This window comes from Vespula pensylvanica, chromosome 24 (genome assembly GCF_014466175.1).
Source record: "Vespula pensylvanica isolate Volc-1 chromosome 24, ASM1446617v1, whole genome shotgun sequence".
In the NCBI taxonomy this organism is placed as follows: domain Eukaryota; kingdom Metazoa; phylum Arthropoda; class Insecta; order Hymenoptera; family Vespidae; genus Vespula; species Vespula pensylvanica.
Genome location: NC_057708.1, coordinates 224,149 through 251,719, shown reverse-complemented (window position 1 = coordinate 251,719; position 27,571 = coordinate 224,149). Strand labels below are relative to the sequence as shown.

General features: G+C 31.9%; 6 protein-coding genes across 9 annotated transcripts; 4 read left to right on the top strand and 2 right to left on the bottom strand.

The window, feature by feature from the left end:
- Positions 1–2,754: 2,754 nt before the first annotated feature.
- Positions 2,755–3,903, top strand: LOC122637173 (bolA-like protein DDB_G0274169). The gene is made up of 4 exons (XM_043829149.1): positions 2,755–2,896; positions 3,023–3,240; positions 3,535–3,600; positions 3,686–3,903. Exons 1-4 carry the CDS (start codon positions 2,860–2,862, stop codon positions 3,764–3,766), a joined length of 402 nt encoding a protein of 133 aa, XP_043685084.1. The 5' UTR covers positions 2,755–2,859; the 3' UTR covers positions 3,767–3,903.
- On the bottom strand, positions 3,863–7,643 carry LOC122637156 (set1/Ash2 histone methyltransferase complex subunit ASH2). Its single transcript, XM_043829116.1, has 11 exons — positions 7,382–7,643; positions 7,021–7,170; positions 6,755–6,933; positions 6,412–6,584; positions 5,971–6,145; positions 5,277–5,485; positions 5,009–5,186; positions 4,690–4,834; positions 4,423–4,558; positions 4,097–4,348; positions 3,863–3,996 (listed from the first exon to the last, which is right to left on the bottom strand). Exons 1-11 carry the CDS (start codon positions 7,402–7,404, stop codon positions 3,892–3,894), a joined length of 1,725 nt encoding a protein of 574 aa, XP_043685051.1. The 5' UTR covers positions 7,405–7,643; the 3' UTR covers positions 3,863–3,891.
- Positions 7,644–9,011: 1,368 nt separating this feature from the next.
- Positions 9,012–10,464, top strand: LOC122637164 (dimethyladenosine transferase 2, mitochondrial). The gene is made up of 3 exons (XM_043829132.1): positions 9,012–9,655; positions 9,735–10,030; positions 10,153–10,464. Exons 1-3 carry the CDS (start codon positions 9,056–9,058, stop codon positions 10,388–10,390), a joined length of 1,134 nt encoding a protein of 377 aa, XP_043685067.1. The 5' UTR covers positions 9,012–9,055; the 3' UTR covers positions 10,391–10,464.
- Positions 10,465–11,197: 733 nt separating this feature from the next.
- LOC122637167 (transmembrane protein 179) lies at positions 11,198–12,241 on the bottom strand. The gene is made up of 2 exons (XM_043829141.1): positions 11,933–12,241; positions 11,198–11,791 (listed from the first exon to the last, which is right to left on the bottom strand). Exons 1-2 carry the CDS (start codon positions 12,040–12,042, stop codon positions 11,236–11,238), a joined length of 666 nt encoding a protein of 221 aa, XP_043685076.1. The 5' UTR covers positions 12,043–12,241; the 3' UTR covers positions 11,198–11,235.
- Positions 12,242–12,977: 736 nt separating this feature from the next.
- Positions 12,978–21,790, top strand: LOC122637150 (autophagy-related protein 2 homolog B). 4 transcript variants are annotated; one of them, XM_043829104.1, is made up of 19 exons: positions 12,979–13,530; positions 13,946–14,258; positions 14,368–14,681; positions 14,753–14,932; positions 15,012–15,236; positions 15,316–15,788; positions 15,860–16,162; positions 16,238–16,355; positions 16,431–16,531; positions 16,594–17,088; positions 17,170–17,448; positions 17,590–18,115; positions 18,251–18,438; positions 18,524–19,023; positions 19,323–19,605; positions 19,693–20,457; positions 20,531–20,805; positions 20,981–21,282; positions 21,467–21,790. In XM_043829104.1, exons 1-19 carry the CDS (start codon positions 13,357–13,359, stop codon positions 21,704–21,706), a joined length of 6,054 nt encoding a protein of 2,017 aa, XP_043685039.1. In that variant the 5' UTR covers positions 12,979–13,356; the 3' UTR covers positions 21,707–21,790. The 4 variants fall into 4 exon arrangements, with proteins under 4 accessions (XP_043685041.1, XP_043685039.1, XP_043685040.1 ...); XM_043829105.1 differs by having other exon boundaries at positions 19,137–19,605; positions 20,981–21,221; XM_043829103.1 differs by having other exon boundaries at positions 12,980–13,530; positions 19,137–19,605.
- A 13-nt stretch (positions 21,791–21,803) lies between these two features.
- Positions 21,804–27,528, top strand: LOC122637169 (dynein regulatory complex subunit 7-like). The gene is made up of 2 exons (XM_043829144.1): positions 21,804–23,836; positions 27,183–27,528. Exons 1-2 carry the CDS (start codon positions 23,444–23,446, stop codon positions 27,324–27,326), a joined length of 537 nt encoding a protein of 178 aa, XP_043685079.1. The 5' UTR covers positions 21,804–23,443; the 3' UTR covers positions 27,327–27,528.
- Positions 27,529–27,571: the final 43 nt, after the last annotated feature.

The window sequence follows — 27,571 nt, the reverse complement described above, 5'->3', positions numbered from 1 at the left end:
AAAAAAAAAAAGTAATAATAAACGACGGACAAGAGTAAAACGATAGAAATATGTAGGAATCATAATCTCTCTTGTTGGAACAATTATATATGTATTGTACACCGATATGCAGTTTTTGCAAAAGTCATTTCTTTGTGATTACTAAAGTCAACAAAGGAATAGATGAAGCAAGAAAAAGAAGAAGTAGAGGAGAAAGAAGAAAAAAAAAATAATAATAAACGTTCGAAATTGTTATTTTTATCAATGTACTCTCAAGCCGTCTTATCCATTGAACGGAAAACAAAAACAAATAAACGATAATGTAATTGATATCGTAATAATGCTACCGATAAAAAAAAAAAAAAGAACTATGATAACATTATTTAAAATGAAAGAAAAGAAGAATATACAGGAAAAGAAGGAAAGAGAGAAAGAAAGAAAAAACAATGTAATAACTTTCAAAGTGCCAATGTTGAACGATGATGTGGAGACATCAAATAAATGTGTACGCGTTGTATATCTCGTATGCGTAGGTAGCAAAGAAGAGGAGTAAAAGAGGAGAAGGAGGAGAAGAAGAATAGAAAAAAAAAGAAGTAGAAAAAAAGAAAATAAAAATAAAAAATAACATGGTTAGTTAAGGGAAAAAAAAAAAAAAAAATCGCGCGCACCAGATGACAGGGCAGAGTTCCTATCACTGAAACAATTTGCGTCAAACAAATCACACATCGCGCTATTTACAGTGTTATGTACTTGAACAATTCTTTCCGTCTAATTGTAATGCGACGTATAATAACCGACTCTATCTTGAACTTCTCGAAAAAACAAGGCGCCATTGTATATTTATAAATGTTTTTGAAACTTGCGACAAGCAAAAATAAATTTTTGTGTCGTGACTTATTAAAAAAAAAAAAGTAATAAAAAAAAAAGTAAAAAAAAAAAAAAGATAAGAAAAGTTACGATTTCTGGCAAAAGAGACAAGTTCTTTTTCTTTTCTTTTTTTTTTTTTTTAGATCGTACTACGCTAACTTGCGCTTTTATCGATCGAAAAATATCAAGGACGGTACGTTGGAAAAAGTAAAAGTGAATAAAAATAATGAAGAAAAGTTAAAAAGAGAGAGAGAGAGAGAGAGAGAGAGAGAGAGAGAGAGAGAGAGAGAAAGATAACCAGTGAAATCCTGAAATCCGCAATTTCTTTGATCTCAACATTTGTCTAGCATACAACGACTCGATAAAATAATATTTAATGAATAAATCTTAAATATCGTAGTATTACTAAGTGCGTTAATCTTATGGAGATGATAAGTATCAAACAACAACAACAAATTACCCTTTTATCGACCCTTCGAAGGAACATTGTATAAAGTAACAAAAGACGTACTCTGTGTATTATTGCTGCAGGCAAAGCTATTATTATTTTTATTATTATTATAATTAATTATTATTACTATTACGATTACTATTAATATTATTATTATTAATATTATTAATATTATTATTATTTGTTCTCTTGCTACGTGTAAATATACATTTATACATGCATATATGTATACATATACATATATAAATACGAATGAAAACTTTAGAATTAAGAGGATACACACTCCACGAAACAGGAAAAAAAAAAAATTACACTACGTGCGTATAGGTAGATAGTCCATTATACCATTTATTATTATAATTATTACCATTACTACGATTAAATATTATTAACGAAGAATACGATATCTAAATGTTGCTAAATATATCGCGGCGGAGCACGGTTATGAGAGAAAAAGAGCGAGCGAGAGAGTAGAATATACATTAAGATGAAAAAAAATAAAAGTCGAAAACTTGTATGTGTCGCGAGTGCGCGAACCTTAGGGGATACGTATGTGCGCGTGTGTTTCCCATGTATGTGTGTGTATGATCATGAGCGAAAATTTAAGCCAGAGAAAGCACGAGAATAAAACACAAGGGGCCGTGTTTGGGGGCGGAATGGAATGGATGAATTTACATGTACAGCTCTAAGAAAAAAAAAAAAAAAAAAAAGAAGAAAAAGGAAAAAAAAGAAGAAAAAATATCCTAAAAGTAATCCACCCCCAGAGTCCCGTACCACCCCACCACCGGCCGTCCCTCAGTCATAGCAAGTTATGAACCGTGGGTCGGCAGGTCTGAGTATAATTTTTTGTACTGTGTAAATGTAAGAACATACGTTTGAATAAGAAAAATGTTTATATTATGAAAGATCTGGTCTTTTATTGTTTTCTATATCTCGATTATAAATATTTCTACCATTTCTTTTCTACGTACATGCACATTCTCGTATGCACGAGTTACATTCAAGAATGACATCAAAGAAAGTTGTGCCCATGTGTTTTTAAATCATTTTTTAATGGAACAATATAATATAAATATATATTTTGTTTTATCGATATGGTTTATTCAATCTTTCGAATTATACGTGGAATTAATTACATACAAACGTTAATCCATAAAGATAATATTTAGTAGATCTTATTTTTACATTGTGGAATAAAGGAGATGCATCTGACGTAGGCTAATAATACGTTCTTATAGTATTAATAATAATGCATTTTTGTTAATTGATTCATGACTCGCATCGTAATTGTACTATCATTAATGCACGCTATGTTAAACGATTTCAAAAAGTCCGCTGATTTTTTGTTAGACCGATTCGTCGGTATATGTTTCTCAATGATTGACGTGTGACTGTACAGAGGGCGCCACTGATATCTAAACATTGCGATTAAGTGTGTATTTTATATCGAATTTTAAATGTCGCAATCCTATGAAAAAAATTACAATTCAAGCTATCTACGTTCGCGTTTGTTCCTCTACATCTCGTAATTATTTAAATTCGATACAAGTCACGTTATACAAATGAGTACAAAAATTTTTAATCTTACAAATAGTCGAAGTGAGTTTGTTGTTATACCATAGTTATTTTCAAAAGTCCTGAGTAAAATAATTTACGTAGATTACTGTCATATTGTAAACGTCATAAGGAAAAAATTAAATGTTTATTAGATATTTTGGATTCTAGATAGTATATTCGCAAACATATTATTGCAAAAAATGAATAACATGACACAAACAAAACCTATAGAATCATCGATAAGAAAGAAACTGAAAGAATCGCTTGATCCTTATTTCATTGATGTTATCAATGAATCTTATATGCACAATGTACCTAAAGGATCAGAAACACATTTTAAAGTAGTTGTTGTTTCTGAACAGTTTGATGATAAACCTCTGATTACGGTAAGAATACAACATTATATATAATACGATAGAAACTATATACTTATGTCGATAAAATGGATAGATCAAAAGTAACACATCAACGTCCAAAGATATAAAAATATGTTTTTTGTTGATTGTTTATAAAATACCAAAGGCAACATATAAGTAATAATTTTACACACTGCGTATTGCCAAATGCCATAACTCTTATTTTCGTCTCTGGTAATGTGTTGAGATTAATTCTAATATTATTCGATCAATTTTCTTTATTATAAATTAATAGCAATATTACAATATATCTCTCTTATTTAGCGTCATCGTATGGTACACGATTTATTAAAAGTTGAATTACATGACATACATGCACTTTCCATCGTAGTAAGTTTTCATTATTAATATATTTTAAAATGTTTCGAATAATGATTGATTTCGTTTAAATAATTTTAACATAATTTTGTAAAAGGCAAAAACACCTGAACAATGGGAAAAAAGTAGTAAAACGTTTACACCTAGCCCTGCATGCAGAGGAGGTTTTGGAAAATGATATGCAACAGTACATAGAGATTGTATATAATATAGATATGAATATTGAAATATACTGAATAAAATTTAATAAAATAATTTAATGTTTAAAAACAGATAATTAAAAAATAAAACATTTTATTAATGTCACAAGGAAAACGTGTCTAATCTTAATCTTCCTTCGTTTTCAGTTAGATAGAGTATATCTGCCATAGATTGTTCTGCAATTGCTTCTTCTGCTTTATCATGCATCTGTAAAGTGCACACACACACATACACACATGCATATTACAATTAGTAATATAATTTGAACATAGATAAATATCGACATATTTATTGTATTAGTACTTACACCTCGGAAAGCAGCGTCAGTAGGAGGACACTTAAAATTGGGTCCAAAATTTACAGAAACAGTTGCACTTTTATGTATTGAAACGGTAGGAAAATATGCCCCTCTATTGATATCTATAAAAGCTTCACCTTGATTGACACCATTTCTATAATATACGATTTTACTCCCTGGTAGAGATTTTAAGGCTTTTAATGCTTCTGGTACTTGATCTTTCTCCTCGTAATAAAGGTGACTCTTGAATTTTACTAAAGGCTAAATTACAAATATCTATGATCATCTAATGTATATATAATTATATGAAATTAATTAATGAATCTATTATTTACTCTATCTTTATATGTATTTGGAATATGCGATGCATCGTATGTATCAGGCAGAGATATAAGAAATCCTAATGTATCTCCTTCTCCATAACCATTGCTGTAATGTTTTCCTCTACTTTCATGAAACCGTGTACCTTTCCTGTAAAATAAAATTAAAAACAAATTTTATTATGGGGGAAAAAAAAAATGTATAATCATATTTTGCAATGCACATTTTCTTGATACATTACAGAATATTTTATTTAAATGAAGAAGCTTTTCTATACGTACCTGGATCTCCAAGAATATCCAAATTTGTCATAGCCTAATGGTGCTTGCAGATTCGCATATTCTTGTGCCCAACCAAGTCTAGTAGCAGATCCTTCAGGCATTTCTTCGATTGTAGCTTCCCAGTACCAAGTCCCCTTACTTACACCTAAATTAGACTTACATTAAAAACATCATGTATTTATGATAGCTATGTATTTATACTATATGCTAAAGTTTTATTTACAATTTTTCAATGTCTACTACTGTGAATCATTACATACATAAAATCACAAAATATTCAACAAAAATTTTTGATTTATAACAAATATCTGACACGTACTATGTGTAGCTCTGACCATGCAATATCCTTTTTCGCCGGTAACTGCTAATCTGTCTTCGGAAACTCTTAATTGTGGAGCACGATCATGTAAAGCGAGTAAAACTGCACTTGGACTTAGAGGCCTATATAACCAACCGGGAATAGGTTTTCCTGCCCAATCACTACTTTCATCAAACTCCTATAACATTGATGACGTATCATTTATAAACATATTCGCATTTACTCACCCATTCTACAAGAATTTATAAACAAGATAGATTTTATCTACTTGTCTGAAAGGTGCATGAGGATCTGGTTCTGCAAGTATATATCTGTATCCATCTTTATTAAAAGGATGCTCAAGAGGATAACCATGTGCAGGCAATTTAGGAGCCGTCATATCTGAACTTCTGCCCTTTTTTCCGGGACCAGTACCTGCACCTTCTCCAGGAAGTTTGCGCTTTGCATTGCGACCACGAAGTCCTCCACTTAGTGGCACTTGATATTCCATGATAATAGAAAAAAATTATTAAGTTGAACGTGTTACAGTATTAATATATTCTAGTGTCGTATAATAAAAGTTTGTTTGCTATTATGTAAATTGTCAACTTATTGATTTAATATGTTTGTCTTAGTATACATGCAATAAATAAATAATAATTAAAATACTTTTTGAAGGAAATTATATTTTTTTCAAGTCAACTAATTTAAATAAATTTATTGTGGATGTTAGACTATTTGATCTGCACATTACTCTTATTAGTAACTTGTTATGTGATATTGTGGTTGTGATTTCCTTGATAAGATAAGATATACGTATATATATATGCTAACATTAGGTTTAATAGTGTATCTTGTTTAAAAAATGAAGACGGTGTAAAGGTTTGATTATTATTATATTATTATAAAGAGTGCAGTCAGTTCTTTTGTATCTTTAATATTAAAAAAATATATTATAGGGATTAATATGATAATATACTTACCAACATGTTGCACACCCATTTCTGTAACTTTCAAATGGCCTCCCTTGATCATTGCTTCATAATTAGGCTTAATTAACACAAGATCTGGACTTGCAAGACCAAACAACTGGCCTTCCGTACTATTTTCATCCATAGTAAATAATGTACCAACATCTTTCAATAATGCTCTGTGTATCTAAAATTACAATTTGGTACTTCAAATCTAGCATATAAAGATCTAAATATTAGATCTTTAAATCCAAAATGAAAGGATGTAAAAAAAATTTATTATTATTACGTTAAAAATGAATTTTTATATAATACATAGAGAAATAAAATATAAAAACATAGAGAAATAAAATAATAAAAATCAAATTTCAGAAAGAAAAATTTTTAAATGAAAAAATTGAATCTTTTTAAAATATAAATTTAATCTGATCAAATTACATAGCAATAACTTACTGTAGCATGCCAAGATTGTGTAACTCTGCGAGGCATTGTTGTCATACTTTCCCAGTGACATTCGATAAAAGGTATTATGTCTTTATCCTTATGAAATAATGTTCTTTGTTCACTTTCTTTTTGGCAAATTTGTAATAAATTAGCTATTGCAGTGACACACATTTGTGGAAAAGCTAAAAAGAACACGACGTATGCATTTGATTTCTGTTTTCAAATAGATACCATTTTTTTATTATTATTAATGCTTCACTTGATAATCGATATATTATTACATTTAATATATTTATAAATAACGTATATATTTTCATCCTATATGTATATATATATGTATATATATACTTACGAGCTTGATTTTTTTTAAAACTTTCTAATCCAGTTGGTGAACAATTTTTACACATAAATATGTAATTCATCATAAAAGGCACTAATTTGCCTAACTGATATCCAATACAAGATTCATGAAACCATCTTGAACAACTAGCACATAATAATTCTGCAATGTTCAGATTTCTTTCTTTTCCACTATAAAGAAAAAAAATAAAATGTTAATATACATAGACATTTTATCATTATAATTTTGTATTATAACATGGATCGCATCTATATTACCAATAACAATTTCCTGATTCGTTATTATTACTACGATTATTAAGTTTATCATTTGGATCTGTTTGTTTGGCCTTTTGTCTATTCTTGTCATCAGGTTTCACTTTCATTTTTTCTTCTACGGAAATAACCTGCGCATTTTCTATCTTATCGCTGTAAAACATAATATGATTATTAAACGATAAATATTTATATTTGCATTTTAAAAATAGAATAAATATCGTTTGGCGGGAAAAATAAGGTTGATATAATACCTTAACCTGTGAAAATAAAAACTATAATAATTTTAACTAATTCAATGAAAAAAGCAAATATATTAACTAACGTGGATATATATTTTATTCTCAATTATAAGTAAAATTACCTTTCTACTTTTTCCTCTGCCATTATTCCTATTTTTTATTTTAAACTTTATCTTTTATAGGCAAAGAAATAAACTCGAACGATCACTGAAGATTCTTTTGCAGATTAAGGATAATAAGTTTTTATTTTCGAGTTCTTTTACAAAATTCTACAATATAGATTTATACAGAATCTATTATTAAAAAGAAATCAAATTCAGAGTAATATCGAATGACATTTTCGTAATTATAAAAGATTTTCTATCATGTGTTTACGATGCGTCTGCGCATTCCTAGGCCAGTAGGATCTCTTAGAATCGAAACAGAAATCTATGTTGATCGACGCGCCATCTAGTTGTATATTTCGAAAATTTTGCCATGTTTGAAAATTTATGAATATCCTATAGATACGTAAAACATTTATTTCATATATAAATATTCTTTGCGTATAAAAGTGTTGTATATAGAAGTGTTTTGAAATTTATTTGCTTCGATAAAAAAAAAAAACGAAGATACAAAAATAAAGATAAATAAGAATGTGGAAACACGAATGTAAACTCGAAGGTCTTTCAACGTTTAAAATTTCCCGCCAGTATCTGAACGTCAGTATTATTCGACGCGAGTGTATATAAACGGGACATGAGAATACTATATCAGAATAATAACTAAATGAAAAGAAAAGAAATACGATAGGATGAAAAAAAAAACACCTTAGAATTTGTATAGATTTATACGTAAACGAGAAGAAAAATCGGTATGGGAGCAACATCAAACAGAGTTTAATTATTACAAACTTTAATATAACATAAAAAAAATAATATCATTTAAAACCTATATATTCGTCACGCACTCGTAAATGTTAACAATCAGTGTTTCCTGTGCGTGTAAGGTGTGAGTGAAATTAGCTGATCATCTTGTATCAGTTTCTACTTTTCTAACGTCGGTCTTTGAAATTCCATTCTATATAGAAGTTTTTTTATATCTAATGTTTCATGACTCAGTAGTGTATCCATTCATAGATGCTCAGTATCGATTTGAAATTTTAATTTGTTAATCAAAAATATTCGTTCCACGAATAGAAATCCTTGGCTTGAGTTTCTAACGATTGTCGTTTGGTGTCATCTTTTAATTTTCGAATGATTATCAACGAGTAAGAGAATATCAATGACTTCTATAATTGAAGAAAATACTGTCCAAAATTCATAATTATATAACAACATGAACAATTTATTGAATGTGATTTTTGTTTTTCTTGTCCCCCTAAGAAAATAAAATTTTAATATAATGAAAATTTGTATTTGTCATAACATATACCATAATTAATACATTTTAATAAAATTTAAGTAAATGGAGTTTAAATCGTAATAGCTACTTAATAAAAAATTTCATTAAGTAGAATCGATCATAATTCTTTTACAGGATTTATGTTAAATGAATCTTATAAATCTTTTTTTTGATATGAGAGTGTTTAGTTGTATATGATACAATAAGAAAAAAGTATTATGATACGTGTTAATTTTATGACTTCGTTAATCATACATACAGAAAAAAATAAATCATGTTATCTTAAATTGTTTTTGATGCATAGAAAATTTTGCTTAAGCACGAATTTCTTGCATCCACAAAATATCAGTATGAAAGGAACAAACAAAAAAAATAACAAACAAAAAATAGATGATAACAATACATTATCGACAATGATAAAAAATGGATATGTAAACAATTTGAATATAAAAGATTATCTAAGCATTATTAATCCACAATATAATGAAATTTGTCCAAAAAAATATCTGAGAAGAGTTAATAAAACATTAGATTTATCATATTTAGTTACAGAAAAGGACGGTAAAAATTTTGTTAATCTGATAATCGATGATCTTTCCAAAAATATGACCTTTGTAGCTGAAGCTAATCCTGGAACAGGTGAATTGACAAAAAATTTATTAGAAGCTGGTATTAGAAATGTATACGTATACGAACCGAACGAATGTTTTTTTCCTGTATTAAATAAATTGCAAGAAAAATATCCTAATAGACTTGAAATAAGAAAGGGAAATATATTACAAATGAGCAAATTGTATTTCATGGATCTGCAGGACAATAAGCAAAGAATAAATGAAATATTAAAAGATGTACCGTATACATCTTGGGAAGATAAATCTTGTATGCAAGTTATAGGAACAACGATGGATAACGTGCTTTTAAAACATTTAATATGGTGTGTAGTATTTCGAACTAGCTTTATGTCAAGAGGAAGAACATCTTTTTATCTTGCAATAAAACCATCAGTATGGAATGTAATTATATCAGATCATTAACATATTCAATCTAAGACTATATTTATGTAATAATCAATATGTTCTTTTTATATTTTAGATATTAATTTATCCTCAAAATAAAGCTCGAATGCATTTTTTTTATATTATGTATCAAACATTATTCGATTATAAAGATTTAGGTAATATAGAAAGATTATCATATATACCATGGCCAAAACACTCATTGAAACAAAACTCTAAAAATAATGATAACAAATTCTTAAATGTTGTGAAAATAGAACCAAAACCATATCTTTTTAATAATGAACTGAAACCAAGCCAAACAATATCTTATTGGTATTTTGTAAAATACCATCTTAAATCAACTAGTCAAAGAGTAATACCTGAATTAGAGTGAGTATAGTATTCACAGATAAAAAGAAAATTTTAGTTAAATATTATTTTATTATTCGTAGCTATATAATCATAGTTATATTACGTATAACAGTTAATATAATATAATTGACATATTTCAGAAAATGGATACCAGGATGTGGAATAAGATTAATAGAAAAGAACTACAATATATTTACCCGTTTTGTAGATTTAACGCCTATTGAATTTTTAAATCTCTATAAAGATTTCACATCATGGCCAGAATATGAAAGTAGTCTCTTTTTATCCAGTGCATATAGCTACATACAAATCGTGAATCGAAACATAGGACCCGGCGATGTATTAAATCTTAAAAATGAAAATAATTCAAATAAGTGATTATTATATTTTATAGATTTTCATTGTTTATACTAATTTAAATAAAAATTAAATATGTTATAAAAAGTATATATATATATATATATATTGATATAGTACATAGTTGTAAATAAATATCAGTATTTAAGTAATGCTATTATATATTAATACAATTTACGATTCTTTCATCTTTGAAGTTATAGTACAAAGAAATGATGCATGTAATGTTATATAATTGAATAATATTTCATAATTATATATATATATATTAAAATTGAATATATATATTTTTTCGAAGTGTTAATTTATTTATTTCATGCTAGGATGTAATAAAATAAATAGATAAATTATATTTATATTTCAATAAAGCTATATTACTTATATACATGTAAATTATATTCAATAATTTCTTTAAGTGAAATTGATACACTTTTCTTATTATTCAAAAAATATGAAATTAAATAAAATTAAGATAATTTGTTGAACAAATGTTTAAGCATTAATATACAAGCCTGATATGTGTTAATTTTTACATATTATAAATATAATCAATATCAGTAATAGAAATAATGAAATACTAAGTGTCTTAAGTATTAGAATTATTTTTTTTTGTCTTAATATCTTAATTTTATTATTATATTATTATTAAGTTATACTTAGATTAAGTTATAATCTTAATATTTTAGAATAAAGTATTGTGTTCTTAAGAATCATATATATATATATATATATATATATATATATATATTTATATACACACATACGTTCACAATTTTTGAGCAATACTAGATTCAAGGAAGCCACATGGACTATAAAATTTCCATGAAATAGTATTATAACTTTTTTATTTATTCTTGCAAAAAAGATTAAGTGGATTCTTGCTGTTGGCTGTTTCCAGTTGCTTCAATTAACTTTTGCCTTTCTCTATACATAGATACTTTCATATTTTCTATTTGATGATAATGCAACAATTTTAACATAGCAAAGACCGATAAACCAACCCAAATCGACAAACTACTCCATATTCCAAATTGTGCAGCACCCAATTCAATGTGAAAACCAGAAGTATCAATACCATCAGCTTTATCAATATCATTTCCAGAAGCTAATTCGCAAGAAGGAAATCTTTTTGTCATATATTGACACCAAGTCATGAAACCTAATGTTACAATAATAGCAGCAATCAACGTTATTATCGTGAGAAAGATACAACTGACAACATCTACAAACGCTGAAAGAAAGGAGCTGTCTTCGCCACGATACATAAAAACGGAAAGCCTATAAATCTGGAACGCTGCCATTAGAAATAATACAAGTCCAACAAATATAGTATAATTGCAGGAAATTTGCGAGGCCCAATTTACTACGAACTGTCCATCAGTTTCTTGCCAAGTTCCTGTTGAAAAAAGTAGACAGTGTCCCCTAGAAATAGAGTCAAAAATAAAATAAAATACGTTCGTGCGTTATACTTCTCTTCTTTACCGTTGAAATTTTTTTAGTGACATAATAGAGACGAACGTTATTAGCTCAACGGAATTATTATAAATACTGTGCGATTTTTACCTAAATTCATCTTGATGTAAACTCATGGGAACGATAATACAAAGAGATAAAATAAGCGCCACAACATATCCAGCTATTTGACTGAGAAGTAAAATATTTGTTAGAGCCATAATTAATGACAAAAAAAAACAACTTGTTTTTCACGAATGCTATTAAATCGTAGCCTTTTATTAACAAAAAATTATGCAAGTAACATCAGTGATTTTCCTTAAGCGAGTCAATGATCGCCACTAACATTGTCATTAAAAACATTGACGGGCGTGTATTTAGAAAATACGTTCGACTTGTATACGCTTATAACCATATAAGTGCTACCAACATCGTAGTCTTCTAAAGTCTGTAGTTTCCTAACTACTTACATCGGTAACAAAAGATTTATTATAAAGACGAAATAATCGAATGATATAATATCCACGTAGAAACGATCATATAACTTGGATTAACTTAGGAAAAACATCATCAGTCGAAATATATTCCATACATTCGAGTTTTATTTAATTAGCTATTTATATAAATTCAAATCGACTGCTACGGAATATTAAACGCGCGAATCACTTTTGCAATAACGCATAATTGCTTAGATTTGCATAGACTTTATATGTAGAATCATTTCATTTCCATATCACAGTTGTTATGCTGTTTAAGAGTTAATGCTGTTAAAAGGGATTGAAGATGGATGTATGCGCTTTGAATGAATCGCCATTAAAAAAAACGAAAAAAAAAAAAATGATATCTTTTCCGATTAGAACTAATCTCGGAATGTTTTTTTTTTTTCTTTCTTTCTTTCTTTTTAAGTTATATTCTCGAGAAATAATTAGAAAATATTTGCATCTTTTATTTATCGATTTTATTATTTTTCTTTTGTCCTCGTAAAAAAAAGCTTGATCATTTGAAGATATATTTGAGAAATATTAAAAGGAAAGTGACCCGAAGCTTGCGAGAGACCGGAAATCGATCGAGGTTGGATCGAAATTAAGGTCGAAGATCGTTGAAAAGTAAGTTGGTAGCGATTAGTAGTGACTCGATTGACGAATTCGTAATAAAATGGGCGGGGGTATAATACGGACATGCCGTAGAGTCAGCTGATTTCAATCGATGGAGAAGTAGTGTTTGGGCTGACATTCAGACAGTGTGTGCGTGATAAATACACATATACGTGTTAACTTGTAAGGGGAAAACATTGGCGAGCTAAAGCGACGTTAAGAAAAACTGAGTTGTCGATTGTCGCTTCTCGAGTATTATGTCGAGAATTTTTTCGATAGATACAACACGTGTCGGGGAAATGAAATCTGTTTGGTTAATTTGTTTGTCCATGGCCATGCCAGCTGAATAATAATCGTCACGCATTGAAACGACGGAGCGGATTTTAAAAAAAAATTACACATGCCTTTCTTAGAGTAGATCGTTTCGTTGTAGGAAATAAAATGTCTTGGTTGGGATGTTTACCGTGGTCGGAAGGAATAAAAAAGAGGGCCTGTAGATATCTGCTTCAACGATATCTCGGTCAGTTTTTGGAAGAAAAATTGACATTAGATCAGCTTACAGTGGATCTTTACAATGGAACTGGTCGTGTTACCAATGTTAGCCTTGATGTGCAGGTAATAGCATTTTCTTTGTTTCAAATCCTTATCAGTATTTTTATTAGCATCGGAGATAAGTCTGTGCATGTTTTTTTTTTAAAAAGCTATTCAAAATGATTCATTTTTAATCTTGATGATATAAATGAATATTTTAATTTAAACATGTATTAATGCATATACGTAATAAATTTGTTAATTTACATGACTTTAGTTGTATGACATAGTTTCAGTTCACAACTTTTTTTTCTTTCTTTCAACGGAATTTGCTAAACGATTATATAGCTTTAAAATGTATAATTTAAACATTTTCCTATTTACGCGCGCTCGCGTATGTGTGCGTGCGTGCGCGCGTGTGTGTGTGTGTACTTGTTTGTTTAAAGAAATAATAGTTCTTAGATAAAAAATCAAATTAAAACTTGTAACTTTACGACAGGCCCTTAACGAAATGGGTGAACAACAAAATCTTCCTTTGGAATTTGTTGATGGTTTCATAACGGAAATGTCCGTTAGTATACCATGGTCTGCATTGCTCAGCGAAGCGAGTTACGTGGAAGTCACCAGTCTCAGATTAACGGTCCAACCTAGGCAAAGGGCTGAAACAGGAACTTCGATGTTCGAATCCATGTGGAGTTCGATGACGTCCAGTATGCAACTTGCACAAGAATGTTTGCAACAAGATGCCAACAGCGCTGGAAATACACAACCTTTAGAAGGAGTAGAATTGTTTGCACAGACAATAGATTCAAGTAAGACTCTCAATGCCAGAAGGTCGATATAAAAATAAAACATAACGTAATACATGTCTATATATTTATATACGAAGAGAATATACTCATCAAAGTTAATTTGTTTCAGTTTTATGTAGAGTAAAAGTCAGATTTATAGACACTGTCATAAGGTTAGAACATGTACCATTAGATTCTTCGATGGGTGTAGCGATGGAAATGTGTATAAAGTATCTTGAATATTCCGACGAAGCTGGGTTGGATCCAAGTCATACTTCTATAGATCCGAATCAGTCGGGGAAAGGCTATGTCGTTTCAGCCTTCACGACAAAACGGTTTTATTTGGAAGGAGTAACCCTCCATACGGATGAATTTCCATCTCGAGCGAGAACATTTTCAAGGAGTATTATGACTATGAGCAGGGGGTCTACGCCAGATTCAAAAGTACTTCTTTAATAACTGATTTAGCGGAATTCGTATAGTGTTTTTCACTTTTACGATATGCTTTTTTCTAGAATTCGGATGGCCAATTTTCTTCCGCACAAATATCGCCCACTCAAAGTATGCAAAATTATCCTGATAAAAATATAATTAATAATTTAAGCGAATCACACCCTATATTATTTGCCAAATTCGCGGGACGACAAGAGTTCAGATTAAAAATAAAACAAGGCGAAGGTGTTTTGGGACCAAAGGTAAAGAAGTTTGGCACGGGAGAGAGCTAATTAAACTTCCTGCGTTTTTGATATCCAACAAAAGTTTTAATTATTTTAGGTAGAATTAGAAGTTACATTGGGATCTTTTACTTCATTCCTGAGTCCTCGACAAGTACACGTTCTTTTTGAACTAGCACATGGCCTTGCGTCGCCGGACTTGGAAGACGTAAGTAACGTTGCACCGAGGACTTGTACGGAGAAACCAATGGCTGGTAGCGATTTCAATAGAGTCGAGAGAGAACTTATTCATCAAATACATCCTATACAAGGCATAAGGTCAACGGTAAAACAATGTTGAATTTTTAAGGATAGACGTATCATCGGAAGAATTGCACAAATTCTACGCTCGGATTTCTCCGTAGGATCTGAGGCATACGCAAGGATGGTCAACAGCGTCCTTGGAAGACTCGGATAACGAAGAAGAATTTTTGCCAATGCGTTTACCAGGGTCTTCGTCCATGAATGATTCTATTATAAGCAATAATCTAAGCATGGAAGACAGTATATTAGCCAGTAGTATCAGTTCGAAAAGTTCAACGACAAATTTGCCAAAGCACAGTAAACACAGGCACAGTCTGGATTCCGATTCATCTGCAGAAACGTCGCAGTTTCATATCCGAGTATCGTCGATCGCTGTAGTTTTATTACACGAAGATATATTAACAACGAACGTGGAAGGCCTCGGTTTGACTACCAGCAGTATAAAGCAAATGAAAAATTCAGCAGAGGAATTCTTTAAAAACTTGGGAATTTTTGCAGCCGGTGGTTATGGAAATAAAGATTTTGATAAAGCATCAAAATTACTTTTAGATGCTTGCCGTCTTAGCCATATTAGGTATAAATAAGACATTTACTCTTACCGACGTTTATGACGGGAACGTATTTCAAGGTGTTTTGTTCTTACAGGTTACTCGCAGCACCATTAATTATAGAGGGAAGCGAAAGAACGACTACACAATTTTCTGTAATATCGGGCAGTTTAACGCTGGCCAGTTTAGAAATTGTAGAATGTTTAGTTAATTCAAGTACTTGCAATTCAAACGGAGCATCAAATACGGAATTTGTTGAATTATTGGGATTTCAGAAGGAAGCCGCAAACAATTATGGTTTTTCCGATAAAACGGATTTTAGAATGAGATTTCAGTATACGGAGAAAGCCGTTCGACATGCTCAGTTGATCAAATTTGCACATCCACGCACAGAGATCGAGTAAATTCATATTTGCACGAAATTGTATAACTTCTTTTCATTCTTTATTAATCGTACCTTTATCTTATTAATTAGTATCCAACTGGAGCCATGTAAGACTGAGATAGACATCACAATTGTGGATAGAATATCTGCCTTATTAAATCCACAACCGATATGTACCTGTAATCAGACAACTAATATGAGAGATACCGTTAGTTCTTTTTAACGTTTGAATATAAACCGTTCAATACGAATGACCAAATTTGACGCTCATTATATCTTTTAGAATCAACAAACGCTGTTCTATCAAGCGGTAGAGAGTCCAGCATTACCAGATTCCAGAATAGATACAAGAGTATCTTCGTCGTCTTGTACAATAAAATTAAGGTGATTATGCAATTTCGATGTAAGGTACGATATAGTTTTCTAATATACACATTCTATCATAGATTTCCTATACCAGACTTGAGACCTCTGCATGATATGAATAGAGCACCATGGTGGAAGAGATCTGTAAGACCAGATTACATGATACTCAAACTTACAGATGCACAAATCCATTCTACCATGGAAAGTCGTGCTCACTGTTCAGCTAGGCATGAGCTTCAGTTTCGGCATATGTTACTATCGTATTTAGAAACTGATACCGATGTACCCATAGAAATTGGCAAAGCAACGGCCGATGAGAAAAACGATGGATCGTATCAACAGATAAACGAAGGCTTTGGCTGGGCTAGGGTAGTAATCACGATATATCCGATTCATTCGGGTGGACAACTGGAAGATAGTTCCGAAGGAGAACCGGATTCAAGCTTGGACGATACTTTGGAAAATGCACCCAGGTATCAGCCATCGCCATTTAGTTCCAAAAAGGTGATACATGAATCCGATACGCCTCACTCTAAACCTCATGGCCAAGGAGATAAGGATGATTCGGAACAAAAGTTTGTATCAACATTTTAAGTATCATACGTTGCAAAAAAAAAAATATGTAAGTATAAATAGTAGAACTTTCTTATCGACAGAGAAGGAGAAGAATTGATAATTCCTGGCAGTAGACAAGAAATGTTAGAATTTATAGAAGAAGGGACCCGTGGTTCTAGAGTTCAAGTGGAAATCAGTTTGCCTTCCGTTTCTGTCCAAATACCGTCGAAACATCTTTACGAGTTATTGTATAATAGATTCAACACCGACATTTTTTTGTGGGAACCTTCTGCGCCACGTCCGAAATATACCTCTCACATGGAAAGTCACATTGGTCTCGATCTAGCATCAACGTTATTGCAAGAATCGGCCTATCCTCGGTAAAGATTTTAAGATACGCTTCACTACTTTATTGTATATACATAATATATATGTATGTATGTATGTATGTATGTATGTATATACACGCGCGCACATATGCAATATAAAGTCCCTATCGCATATCTGTAAATGCATTATAGATTCAGCATGTGTAAAAGTGGTATACAATATGACTCTGATTCCGATTCAGACGAGGAAGGTATATTCCATTCTACAGCAGATAGAAGTTACAAACAACAGCCAAACAAGACTTCTAAGAACGGTCAAAGTAAACTTGCGTTGACTCTGAATATTAATCAAGGTCTTTTGACCATGTACACTCCTGTACGCGATTCCATGCGCAACGTTATTCCCGGCCAACAAGGTGAACTAATACTTCGCTTAGAGGATGCTACGATATTTTCTGTTACTGCTTATAAAGGAAATATAAATATGGGTTACATTTGTGCTATGATAAAAAACGCATCCTTAAATCATTGCGGCTTGACGACGATTCCTTCGCAAACTCCACCATTGAGATCTATAAATAGCGTTATACCGAGGCATTGTCAAAGAGCGATATATAGATGTGAGCCAGGTGCAAATATAACAACGAACTCTTGCAATAAGGACATGGTAACGGTGGCTGTTCGTATACAAGCTGCGCATCAAACTCATCGCATAAAGGTTCGAAAACATAGAGTTTCTATATATATATATATATATATATATATATATATATATATATTTATTATATATTTTTGTTGGATCGTCGTATTGCGCGATATAATATAAATATCTAAATATTCTTCTTCTTGATAGACTTTCAGAGTAGCGGTCGGTATAAGGAATGCTACCTTGAGGCATAGAATGTGTTCAACCGCAACATCATGGTTCACACAGTTTACCGATTGCTTGGACGTTGCGGATCATCCCGTTGCTGGATATTCCCCGCCGGGAATTCTTACGGAGTTACACTTACATCTTTGGGATTGCACAGTAGATTACAGGTCTCTTTAACTCGATAAAAATATTTTTCAAGAGTTATTAATAGCAGCGTAGAAGGGGACGTATATCGCATGAATTTATTTACAGGCCGTTACACTTGCCATTAAGATCGGTGGTGACTCTTGGTAATTTTAGCGTGTCGAGTAATATAGCAGCACAGACGAGCACTTCGACATTGCGATTTATAGCAGAGGATATTGGACTTTTTATATCCAATAAATTAGGAAAGAATGTAGATTTAAGAAGAGATTACGTGTGCGTGATGGATCTAGGTCTTTTTGAATTATCATTAAGATTGAACGACAAAATGTGTGGAGGAGCACCAAGAGTGGATTTGAGAGCAAGCAACAATGTATTACACGTGCGCACATGTTCAGATTCTGGTCGTGCATTGACTCAATTACTTACATATTTTGCCAGTGATGGTGATTTAACATCAAACACAGGGAGTACAGAAAATATAGCTGTACCCAGTTCAGGGGACGAGGAGAGTTTACTCGGCGATGAGAGTATCAATACTTTGAGTAAAAGTCAAGTCGAAAGGGTGAACAGTTTGATGGAAGAAGCAATGGAGGAAACGGTCAAAGGTAGAATCACTTGATAATGTCTCTATCTCTATTGCTCGTTCGTTTCTCATGATATATATGTATGTATATATATATGTACATGTATGTATATAAAATTAATTGTTATCTTTAAGATACAACGATAAATACAGATGAAAAATCGCCGGTGAAGGAAAGTCAAGTCGAAGTATTTTTCTTTCCCGATGAATCACGTCCTGGGTCTCAAATTATTCCTGAAATATGTTCAAATTCGAAAGATTGCGTCAAAACGATATGCGAAAGTGAAACAGAAGATGCGGATGAAGATTTTTGTATTTTAGGTGAAGAAGCAGGTGCTGGGATTATGCCGAGACACGGAATACCCGAAGTTCGTTGGCTTTCCGAAGAGTCATTAAGGATTGTAGATAATCATTTTTCTGTTCCCCTTGGTAAAACTGATTTGTTGAAAGCTCCTAGACATTATCCTGCTGCCGTCTTAAGATATACGCTTTGCGAAATGACGTTGATTTGGCATATGTACGGAGGAAAAGATTTTGAAAACTCCGAGGCGATAGCAAAGAAACATGTCACTATTAACGATAATACTTCACGTATGCAAGGAAGGTACACATCGAAAACTGAACTGTTGAATTTAATAATCGATTCGAGAAATTGTTGATAATGCGATTCTTTATTTTCTGTCGTCTACAGAAGTCGTTCTGCTGCCGGTGTAGGTTTCACTACGATCAGTCCAAACGAAGTTCGTTTTGGTAGCGTACCGAATTCACCACGCATAAGGGCTAAAGAAACATTGATGGATTGGCAAACATCCGGTGGCCCGAATCGTCAGCACGACGTATTAATGGAATTGCAATTGAATAAAGTTCGCTTTCAACATGAGGTTTATCCTGAAAACACAACGGAAGCGTCTAGACAAATTTTACTGGTCAATGAGATCGAAATTAGGGACAGATTGGCCTCTTCTCACATCAACAAATTCTTGTATCAATATAGTAGCGAAGCAAAACCTAGGCAATCCCACGCAAATATGTTTTCCATGAAAGCGGTTCACATAAGACCGGATCCGAGACTGTCGGCTCAAGAATGTTGTCTGAAGCTCAGCGTACTGCCACTACGCCTAAATATTGACCAGGATAGTCTATTATTTCTGATTGAATTTTTTAACGAGCTCGGAGGCGGCTCGAAGCAAAATTCTGATAATTCAGCCGCTTGCAATAACTCTCAATCTTCTCCGGTATCCAAACAAGGAACACCTACTCACCACCCACCTGTCATGAGCATAAATGATTCAACTACGATGCCTAATGTTCAAATTTCAACGAATATACCGCAGAGTAATACGATAGATCAAAATTTGTTAATACTTTTGGAGGATGAATTGACGATCAAAGAAAACAAAACTAAGCCAAAGACGACTCACGAAGTTCGTGAAGATTGTCAACCGATATATTTTAGGTAAACTCTTGCACGATTATTTGGACGGAAGTTATGATCAAGGTATACATGGATCGAATGTCGATTTTTCTAGGAGCGTGATATTTGCACCCGAGGTTCTGGTTAGACTAGATTACCACGGGAAACGCGTAGATCTCACTCATGGGCCCTTGGCCGGGCTTCTGATGGGTTTGGCGCAATTGAACTGCTCCGAACTAAGACTGAAAAGATTGACGCATCGACACGGACTCTTGGGTTTCGACAAACTCGTAACGTTTCTATTGTCAGAATGGTTGCAAGATATAAAGAAGAATCAATTACCCAGTTTGCTTGGAGGAGTCGGTCCTATGCACTCGTTGGTACAGCTGTGTAAGTAACGAAACGAAAAGCGATCTAAATTTAGATCGTATACTATGATATATTGGATAGATGAATCTCGTTACAAGTTATTCTATTCGATAAGTTTGAAAATGCTATTCTCTGATACGTATTTTTAAAAAGATGCAGTCAATGAAAATCCTAGCACTTAAACATTTCCTAACAGTTCAAGGAATTCGTGATCTGTTCTGGTTACCAATAGAGCAGTATCAAAAAGATGGAAGGATAGTTCGTGGCTTGCAAAGAGGTGCGAATAGTTTCACCACATCCACGGCTATGGCAGCATTGGAGCTAACGTCTAGACTTGTATATGCCATACAGAGTACGGCCGAAACGGCATACGACATGGTCAGTCCAGGACCTAGCGTACGTCGAAAGTCAAGAGGACAAAAGGGCCGTAGAAAAAGGTATAGTCAACCACAGGATATTCGTGAAGGAATGGCAAATGCTTATATGCTCGTTAAAGAGGTATGCAAATTTCAATTTAAAGTTAGTCCACTTTCGCTTACGTTTAAGATCGTGTACCTTCGAACAATATGTTATCTCGTTATATTTTGGAGATTTGACATTATATTTCTGACTCGATTGATTTCATTTTGGTATCAAATATATATATATATGTGTGTGTGTGTGCATGTATATATTTGTATAGGGACTCGGTGAGACGGCTAATCAATTGGTACGAGTTGCAAGCGAGGAACACGAACAGAAAGGTGTGTCAGGAGCGGTGGGCGGTGTACTTAGACAGATACCGCCAACGGTAGTGAAACCCATTATTCTTGCCACCGAGGCAACGAGCAACGTTTTAGGAGGAATGCGTTCCCAATTGGTACCCGATGCAAGAAGGGAAGCGGCTCAAAAGTGGCGGCAAGATACTCATGATATAAATTAGAATTTTTTCGAGAGAATTGCAAAAAGGATCTTGTTACATTATTAAATCTCGCTCAAAAAAAAAAAAAAAAAATAATAATAATAATAATAATAAAATAAAAAACAAAGAAAAAGAAATAAATGAAAGAAAAAAATATAATAAATTTCTCGTCGTATATATAATGTACGTACTTGACTTATGTTAATAGATATCGATCCATGACGCGGAACTAAGAAAACTCAAGAATTTAAATATTCATATATATGTATGACAGGCATTATTCGCACGAATTTATATTTGTGTCGTTTAGCCAAGCGTACCGTTCAACAAACTACTTGCGAATAGAATTATTCGATTGGTCTTGTAACAGAAGAGATCACTTTTAAAAATATATACTACAGGAAACATACGGAAAGTTATCACACTGAATTGTTAATACGAGAAAGATATACACAATATCCGCAGAAGTGATGATATATATATATATATATATATATATATATATATATATATATGTATGTATTTCAGTTCCACTAATTTTACTGTATGTTGCTATACCATCGTAATTTCTTATAATATGTATAAATTATAAATCAAATATACGCGATATCGTGAATAGTTGCACTTTGCTGCTTCTGCGTATTTTTGTTCTAATCTTGTGTATGTTTTATACGAATCTGTATCTAAACATTTTTATTAATAAAACGATCTATACTATTCACGGTTTAACATTGCTTAATATCACTCTCTTACGTTATATTTCTTTACGATTAAATAATACAATCAAGTATATCAAGATTTCTTAGAGTTGAGGAAAAAGGTAATCGTTATTTTGGAAATTTTGGTAAATTTTGAAATTCGACTTTCGAACGAGTTTAGAGAGCACGTTTGTTTGCCGTGAATTTGCCGTTCTTCCTAGTACGTATCTGTCGGTAATGCAATAACGATAAATGTACGAACATTTTATTAAAAAGAGAAATAAATACATGGGTGTGTGTGTGTGTGTGTGAACGTGTATATATATATATATTATTATCAAAGCAGATAGTTAATCCACAAAGATTGCTAAAGTCTACGAAGGTTGTTAATCTTTGAATGATCTCAAGATTAAACGAAATATGTAAGAATAAAAATTGGAATATGTATAAAAGAAATGTTTTATCGACCGATGAGAATAATTCGATACGAGCGATATATACTTATTACAGGAACACGTATATTCTTGTATCTTGGTAAATCAAAGACTTCTTTTTCTAAACAAGTCTTTAAAATCTATTTTTAACCCCTAAGTGAGTACGTTCATTTTTTAATAAAAAAAGAAAAAATATATTTACGTTTGTGTGCGTGTACGCCTGTACCTATCATATATGCGTACTCTCTCTTACTACGAAGGTAAATGCAGAGTGAAGTATGCTTTTTAGTAATACGTAAAAGATGATAGGATCGACAGCTGGTGCCATCGAGCGAATGGTTAAAATATTAACGAAACCCTTCAAATCACTCGAGCGACTTAGCTGTCATGACGATAAAGTTTGTTTACATGGCAATCGAGTTCTCGAGTTCTCAAATCGTATCATTACGACTGCAATAGCACGTGCCGGTAATCGAACTTGGTAAATAACAGTTTTTACTTTCGTGGATCGTGTTACTCCTGTCATCAAAAATTGGAATATAAACGAGACGAGAGAAGTTTTCCATTCCTTTCTCTACAAACGAAGAAATAACTTGCACGGACAAACGGAAATTATAAAAAGTTCAATGATTCCCGTTCAACTTTCAACCGCCATTTCTAACAGCGAGTCGATAAACTGGAAAAGATATAACGGAGAGGAGGAAGAAGATGAAGAGAGGTATAAATACGAGGAAGAGGAGGATTTTATCGAAGTTGAATATCGACCTACGGCCGTCCCGATTACACGTGAAATTCTACAAAAAATTCAACGAGAATTGGGTTTAATTCAATTGTGTTGGCCCGAAAAGGATATTAGAAAAGAAGTTTACTTATTAACTCTGCCGGATAGTTATTGTAGTGTCAATGATAAGGAAAGGTTATTGCTTTTGTATGCTGAAAACTTTCGAAGACAATTTCATGCTAAATACAAGGATAGAAAGCCTATTTTATTGGCGTGTGAAAATGAATGTGGCGTGAAGGTAAGAACAATGATTGTTGTTATTATTATTATTATTATATTATTATTATTATTATTATTAAACGAAATATCCAATAAATATGGAACATGATTTTTATGACTATCTCGATGACACCCAAACAATGTCGTTTATTAATTTATATCATCTGCAAATTTTATACATATTATATATATATATATATATTTCGTATTTCACAAATATTCTTAATACGATATAATTACAGTTTTCTTTGTTTGTTTGTTTGTCTTTTTTTTTTCCTTTTTTTTTTACGATATATATTCGATTCAATATATTTCAAATCTACTATTGAATTCGCGCGTAATTTCTTGTCGTCGTCGTCGTCGTCGTCGTCGTCGTCTTCGTCGTCACCATCATTGCCATCATTAAATACAATTCGATACTTACGGTCTTTCGATATATCTCCGTAACATGTCAGCACGTATAAATTCTTCACAAATTATAACTTGTGTAATTATTGAAAGCAACGATTCGATAAGTTTTGCGTTGAAAAGCTTAATTATCATTCCTCCTCCGTTATAATCGTATTATCGATTAAACTGTAGAAAATGAAACTTTCAATCGATCAAACTTAGTAGAGACATTGCAACTCTACGATATTACGATGGAATACTATATAATTGATATAATATGTATTAAGTTATCGTAGAGTTCACTAAAATTTCACTACTTTTTCTTGCCACTTTAACGCTAGATTTACCAACTTCGATCACAATGAATGTTTTTTATTCTTAATTTCATTGCAAATTTTTTCAAGGCAATATAACTTTTCTATTGTGTTTTGTGTGTTCGTATACGTGCATACTTATACATACATACATACATACATACGTATATATATATATATATATATGTGTGTATATTTATAGACGTATATATATTGATAGATAAGTGGGAAATATTTTAGGGGTGACATCAAGACATCAAAACAATAAATGAAGTTCACATGATATATGTCCTGTTTGACTTTGTTTTCGTGTAATAACGAATTATTGTATTGCTATTAATTCTTTCGTTAAATAGATGAAACTCAATGAATTGAAAGAATTGAACGAAATTTCTAACGAATTTGAAAAAGATCTAGACAGATGGAAAGAGTAAGACGATCATTCGTAAGACGTTGCGAGTTTGTATTCGCATGCGAGAAGGTCGTCATTTCGAACGTCTTTTATGAAAGTAAGCAGATAAAGTTTCTTGAAAATCAAGTTCGCTATAATCTGAAAAGAAATTCGAATGGGACATATATCTATATAAATGTTTTTTTATTGTTTAGATATCTAAAACATTTCCTACTTATTCTGAAATATTTTGTATACGTGTGTGTGTGTGTGTGTGTATGTCGTACATACATACATACATATATATATATGTTCAATTTCATAAATTCCATTTTTCTGAAATACCATACGAAATATACCTTTAAGGTATATCAGAATAATATTATCGGTAATTCTAGTGTTAAACGATTCGAAACGATGGCATTGAAAATTTCAAATTAATATTTTCGAACCAAGTACATGTATGTATTCATGAAATTATTCACGTTCAGTCTTTGCGCCTTCGTAACAACGAATTTGTTTCGTGCTAAGATGAAAATTGTGTATTTCGAAGGATCGAAACGTGTAATGATCGATTCGTAAAAAAAAAAGAAAAAGAAAAAGAAAGAAAGAAAAGAACCCAACGAAAGAGAAAAACAACAGAGTACAGTATAATCCCGTTCAACACGGATTCGTATAACTCCTACGCAAAAGTTATCACTCGTGTATTAAGATATATTACGGTAAAAAAAGAGAAATTGATACCGTGCACAGGTATTCCATGATTTGATCATCTTAAAAATCTTCATTGTGTTATGATTTCCATTGAAAAAAAAAAAAAAAATGTATAATGTAACATATAAGCCGTGTTATTGTACGGGGATTTACTGTACATCACAAGATTGATCCGTGCAAAGTTTCGTCGAATGGAGGAAGCCATATTCGAGCCAAAAGAATCCTCTTTTGGATCGCGATACGATAGACTCGATAGACGATTTAAAGGAAAGAAAATGGCAATCAAATGAAAATTTTTTCCGTTTCATTATCGGATTAAAGGATCGGTAAAAAATCGTGCGACACGTGTTTTATTATTCTTCGGTGTATTCTTTCGATAAATACTTTCGACTCGTCGTACAAAGGCATTCTCCATATAAAAATTAAAATGTGTTCATAAATAAAATTATTGTTATTATTTAAAATCTGCTGAAAGTCGCGTTGAAAGGCGTACGCGGACGCGTGTATATATATATACACATACATACATTATATATATATATGTATATATAAAATGACGAGGAATGTTTATACGTGTGTTCTCGATATATTATAACGTATATATCCTCTCTAATATATTCTCTCTCTCTCTCTCTCTCTCTCTCTCTCTCTCTCTCTCTCCCTCTCTCTCTTTCTTTCACTCTCTCTTTCTCTCTTTGTCACGTATATGCTCGTTACTTCTCTCTCATATCTTCGTAATTCAACTAACGGAAATACGTAACCGTGTTTATAGTTTATAGGAATCTTTTCTATTACATTCGAGCATTCCTCTCCTCTCTTTCTCTCTATAATCTAAATAATAAAAATAAACTTCGCTATACATTTATTCATACATATTTTAAACGTTCTACAATACAATGGCATGCACTTTTTCTTCGCGTGCGAGTGCATGGTCACAGTCTTATTTACATGTGCCGCCCATTATACAACGACACTTTTTTCACTTTGGTTTCCTCTTATTTATCGTGTATGTACATATGTATGCACGCACGCGCACGCGTGCTCGTGTGTTTATATCGCGTGTATATTTTTATTTTTATTTTCTTTTAATTTCATTTTTTTTTTTTCCTTCTATATATACACTTCGTCGCTCGCAAGATCGCCAGCTTCTATTATTCAATTATGCGATTTAAAAAAAAAAAAAAAAAGAACGATCAAGTCTAATATTAAAAATTCGATTGATAATCGTTTAGAGAAAACTCATTACATTCAGTCAAGATATATACATATATATTCATTTATTATTTTCTTCTTTAACGTCAGTTAAAAGAGGAAAAGTATAAGAAAAAAAAAGATACAAAAAAAAAAAAGAATAGTGAACGATCTTGCACGTGACGATGTGGTGCAAAAGTATGAAACAAACTCACAAAGTGGTGTTTTAAAGGATAACGATAACGACGACGACAACGACGACGGCGACGAAGATAATAATAATAAAAACGAACGATGACAATGATAATGACAATAATGATAATGATGACGATGACAATGACAATAATATCGCTTTTCTTGTGCAGAAATTTGTGTCTACGAGTATAAGACGAAGTACACTGCCATATCCGGAACTGTACACGTGGCAGGGATGCGCAAAATTTGTTAGCGACTACATAAGTTACGAGCCACTTGGCAAGGAGGATCTCGTATTGGTAAGAAAAACCTGAAAAACACTTTGACTGTTTTTTTTTTCTTTCTTTTTTTTTTGTTTCCTTTTTCTTGTCTTTTTTTTTTCTTTTTTTTTTCTTTTTTTTTTACTAATAAAAAGCTACGTAAGCGCGAATAACGATTCCGCCGAGCGATGCGAGATCCCCTTCGTGCCTCTGGTCTCTTTTTTTTTCTCTTCTTTTTCTTTAACAAATTTTTTTTCTTGCCGATACGACGAGACGGCAAATATATATATATATATATA

Bases quoted from the DNA above. Each gene is read 5' to 3' on its own strand.
- LOC122637173 (XM_043829149.1), top strand. From the start codon at position 2,860: ATGAGTACAAAAATTTTTAATCTTACAAATAGTCGAA. The intron at 3,241-3,534 runs GTAAGAATACAA...TCTCTTATTTAG, and splicing joins ATGATAAACCTCTGATTACG to CGTCATCGTATGGTACACGA. The intron at 3,601-3,685 runs GTAAGTTTTCAT...ATTTTGTAAAAG, and splicing joins TACATGCACTTTCCATCGTA to GCAAAAACACCTGAACAATG.
- LOC122637156 (XM_043829116.1), bottom strand. From the start codon at position 7,404: ATGGCAGAGGAAAAAGTAGAAAG. The intron at 6,934-7,020 runs GTAATATAGATG...TTTTCTTTATAG, and splicing joins GAATCAGGAAATTGTTATTG to TGGAAAAGAAAGAAATCTGA. The intron at 4,835-5,008 runs GTACGTGTCAGA...AGTCTAATTTAG, and splicing joins CATGGTCAGAGCTACACATA to GTGTAAGTAAGGGGACTTGG.
- LOC122637164 (XM_043829132.1), top strand. From the start codon at position 9,056: ATGATAAAAAATGGATATGTAAACAATTTGAATATAAAAGATTATCTA. The intron at 9,656-9,734 runs GTAATTATATCA...TTTATATTTTAG, and splicing joins TAAAACCATCAGTATGGAAT to ATATTAATTTATCCTCAAAA. The intron at 10,031-10,152 runs GTGAGTATAGTA...GACATATTTCAG, and splicing joins AGAGTAATACCTGAATTAGA to AAAATGGATACCAGGATGTG.
- LOC122637167 (XM_043829141.1), bottom strand. From the start codon at position 12,042: ATGGCTCTAACAAATATTTTACTTCTCAGTCAAATAGCTGGATATGTT. The intron at 11,792-11,932 runs GTAAAAATCGCA...CTCTATTTCTAG, and splicing joins TTACATCAAGATGAATTTAG to GGGACACTGTCTACTTTTTT.
- LOC122637150 (XM_043829103.1), top strand. From the start codon at position 13,357: ATGTCTTGGTTGGGATGTTTACCGTGGTCGGAAGGAATAAAAAAGAGG. The intron at 14,259-14,367 runs GTAAGACTCTCA...AATTTGTTTCAG, and splicing joins TGCACAGACAATAGATTCAA to TTTTATGTAGAGTAAAAGTC. The intron at 14,933-15,011 runs GTAAAGAAGTTT...TAATTATTTTAG, and splicing joins AAGGTGTTTTGGGACCAAAG to GTAGAATTAGAAGTTACATT.
- LOC122637169 (XM_043829144.1), top strand. From the start codon at position 23,444: ATGATTCCCGTTCAACTTTCAACCGCCATTTCTAACAGCGAGTCGATA. The intron at 23,837-27,182 runs GTAAGAACAATG...TTTCTTGTGCAG, and splicing joins AAAATGAATGTGGCGTGAAG to AAATTTGTGTCTACGAGTAT.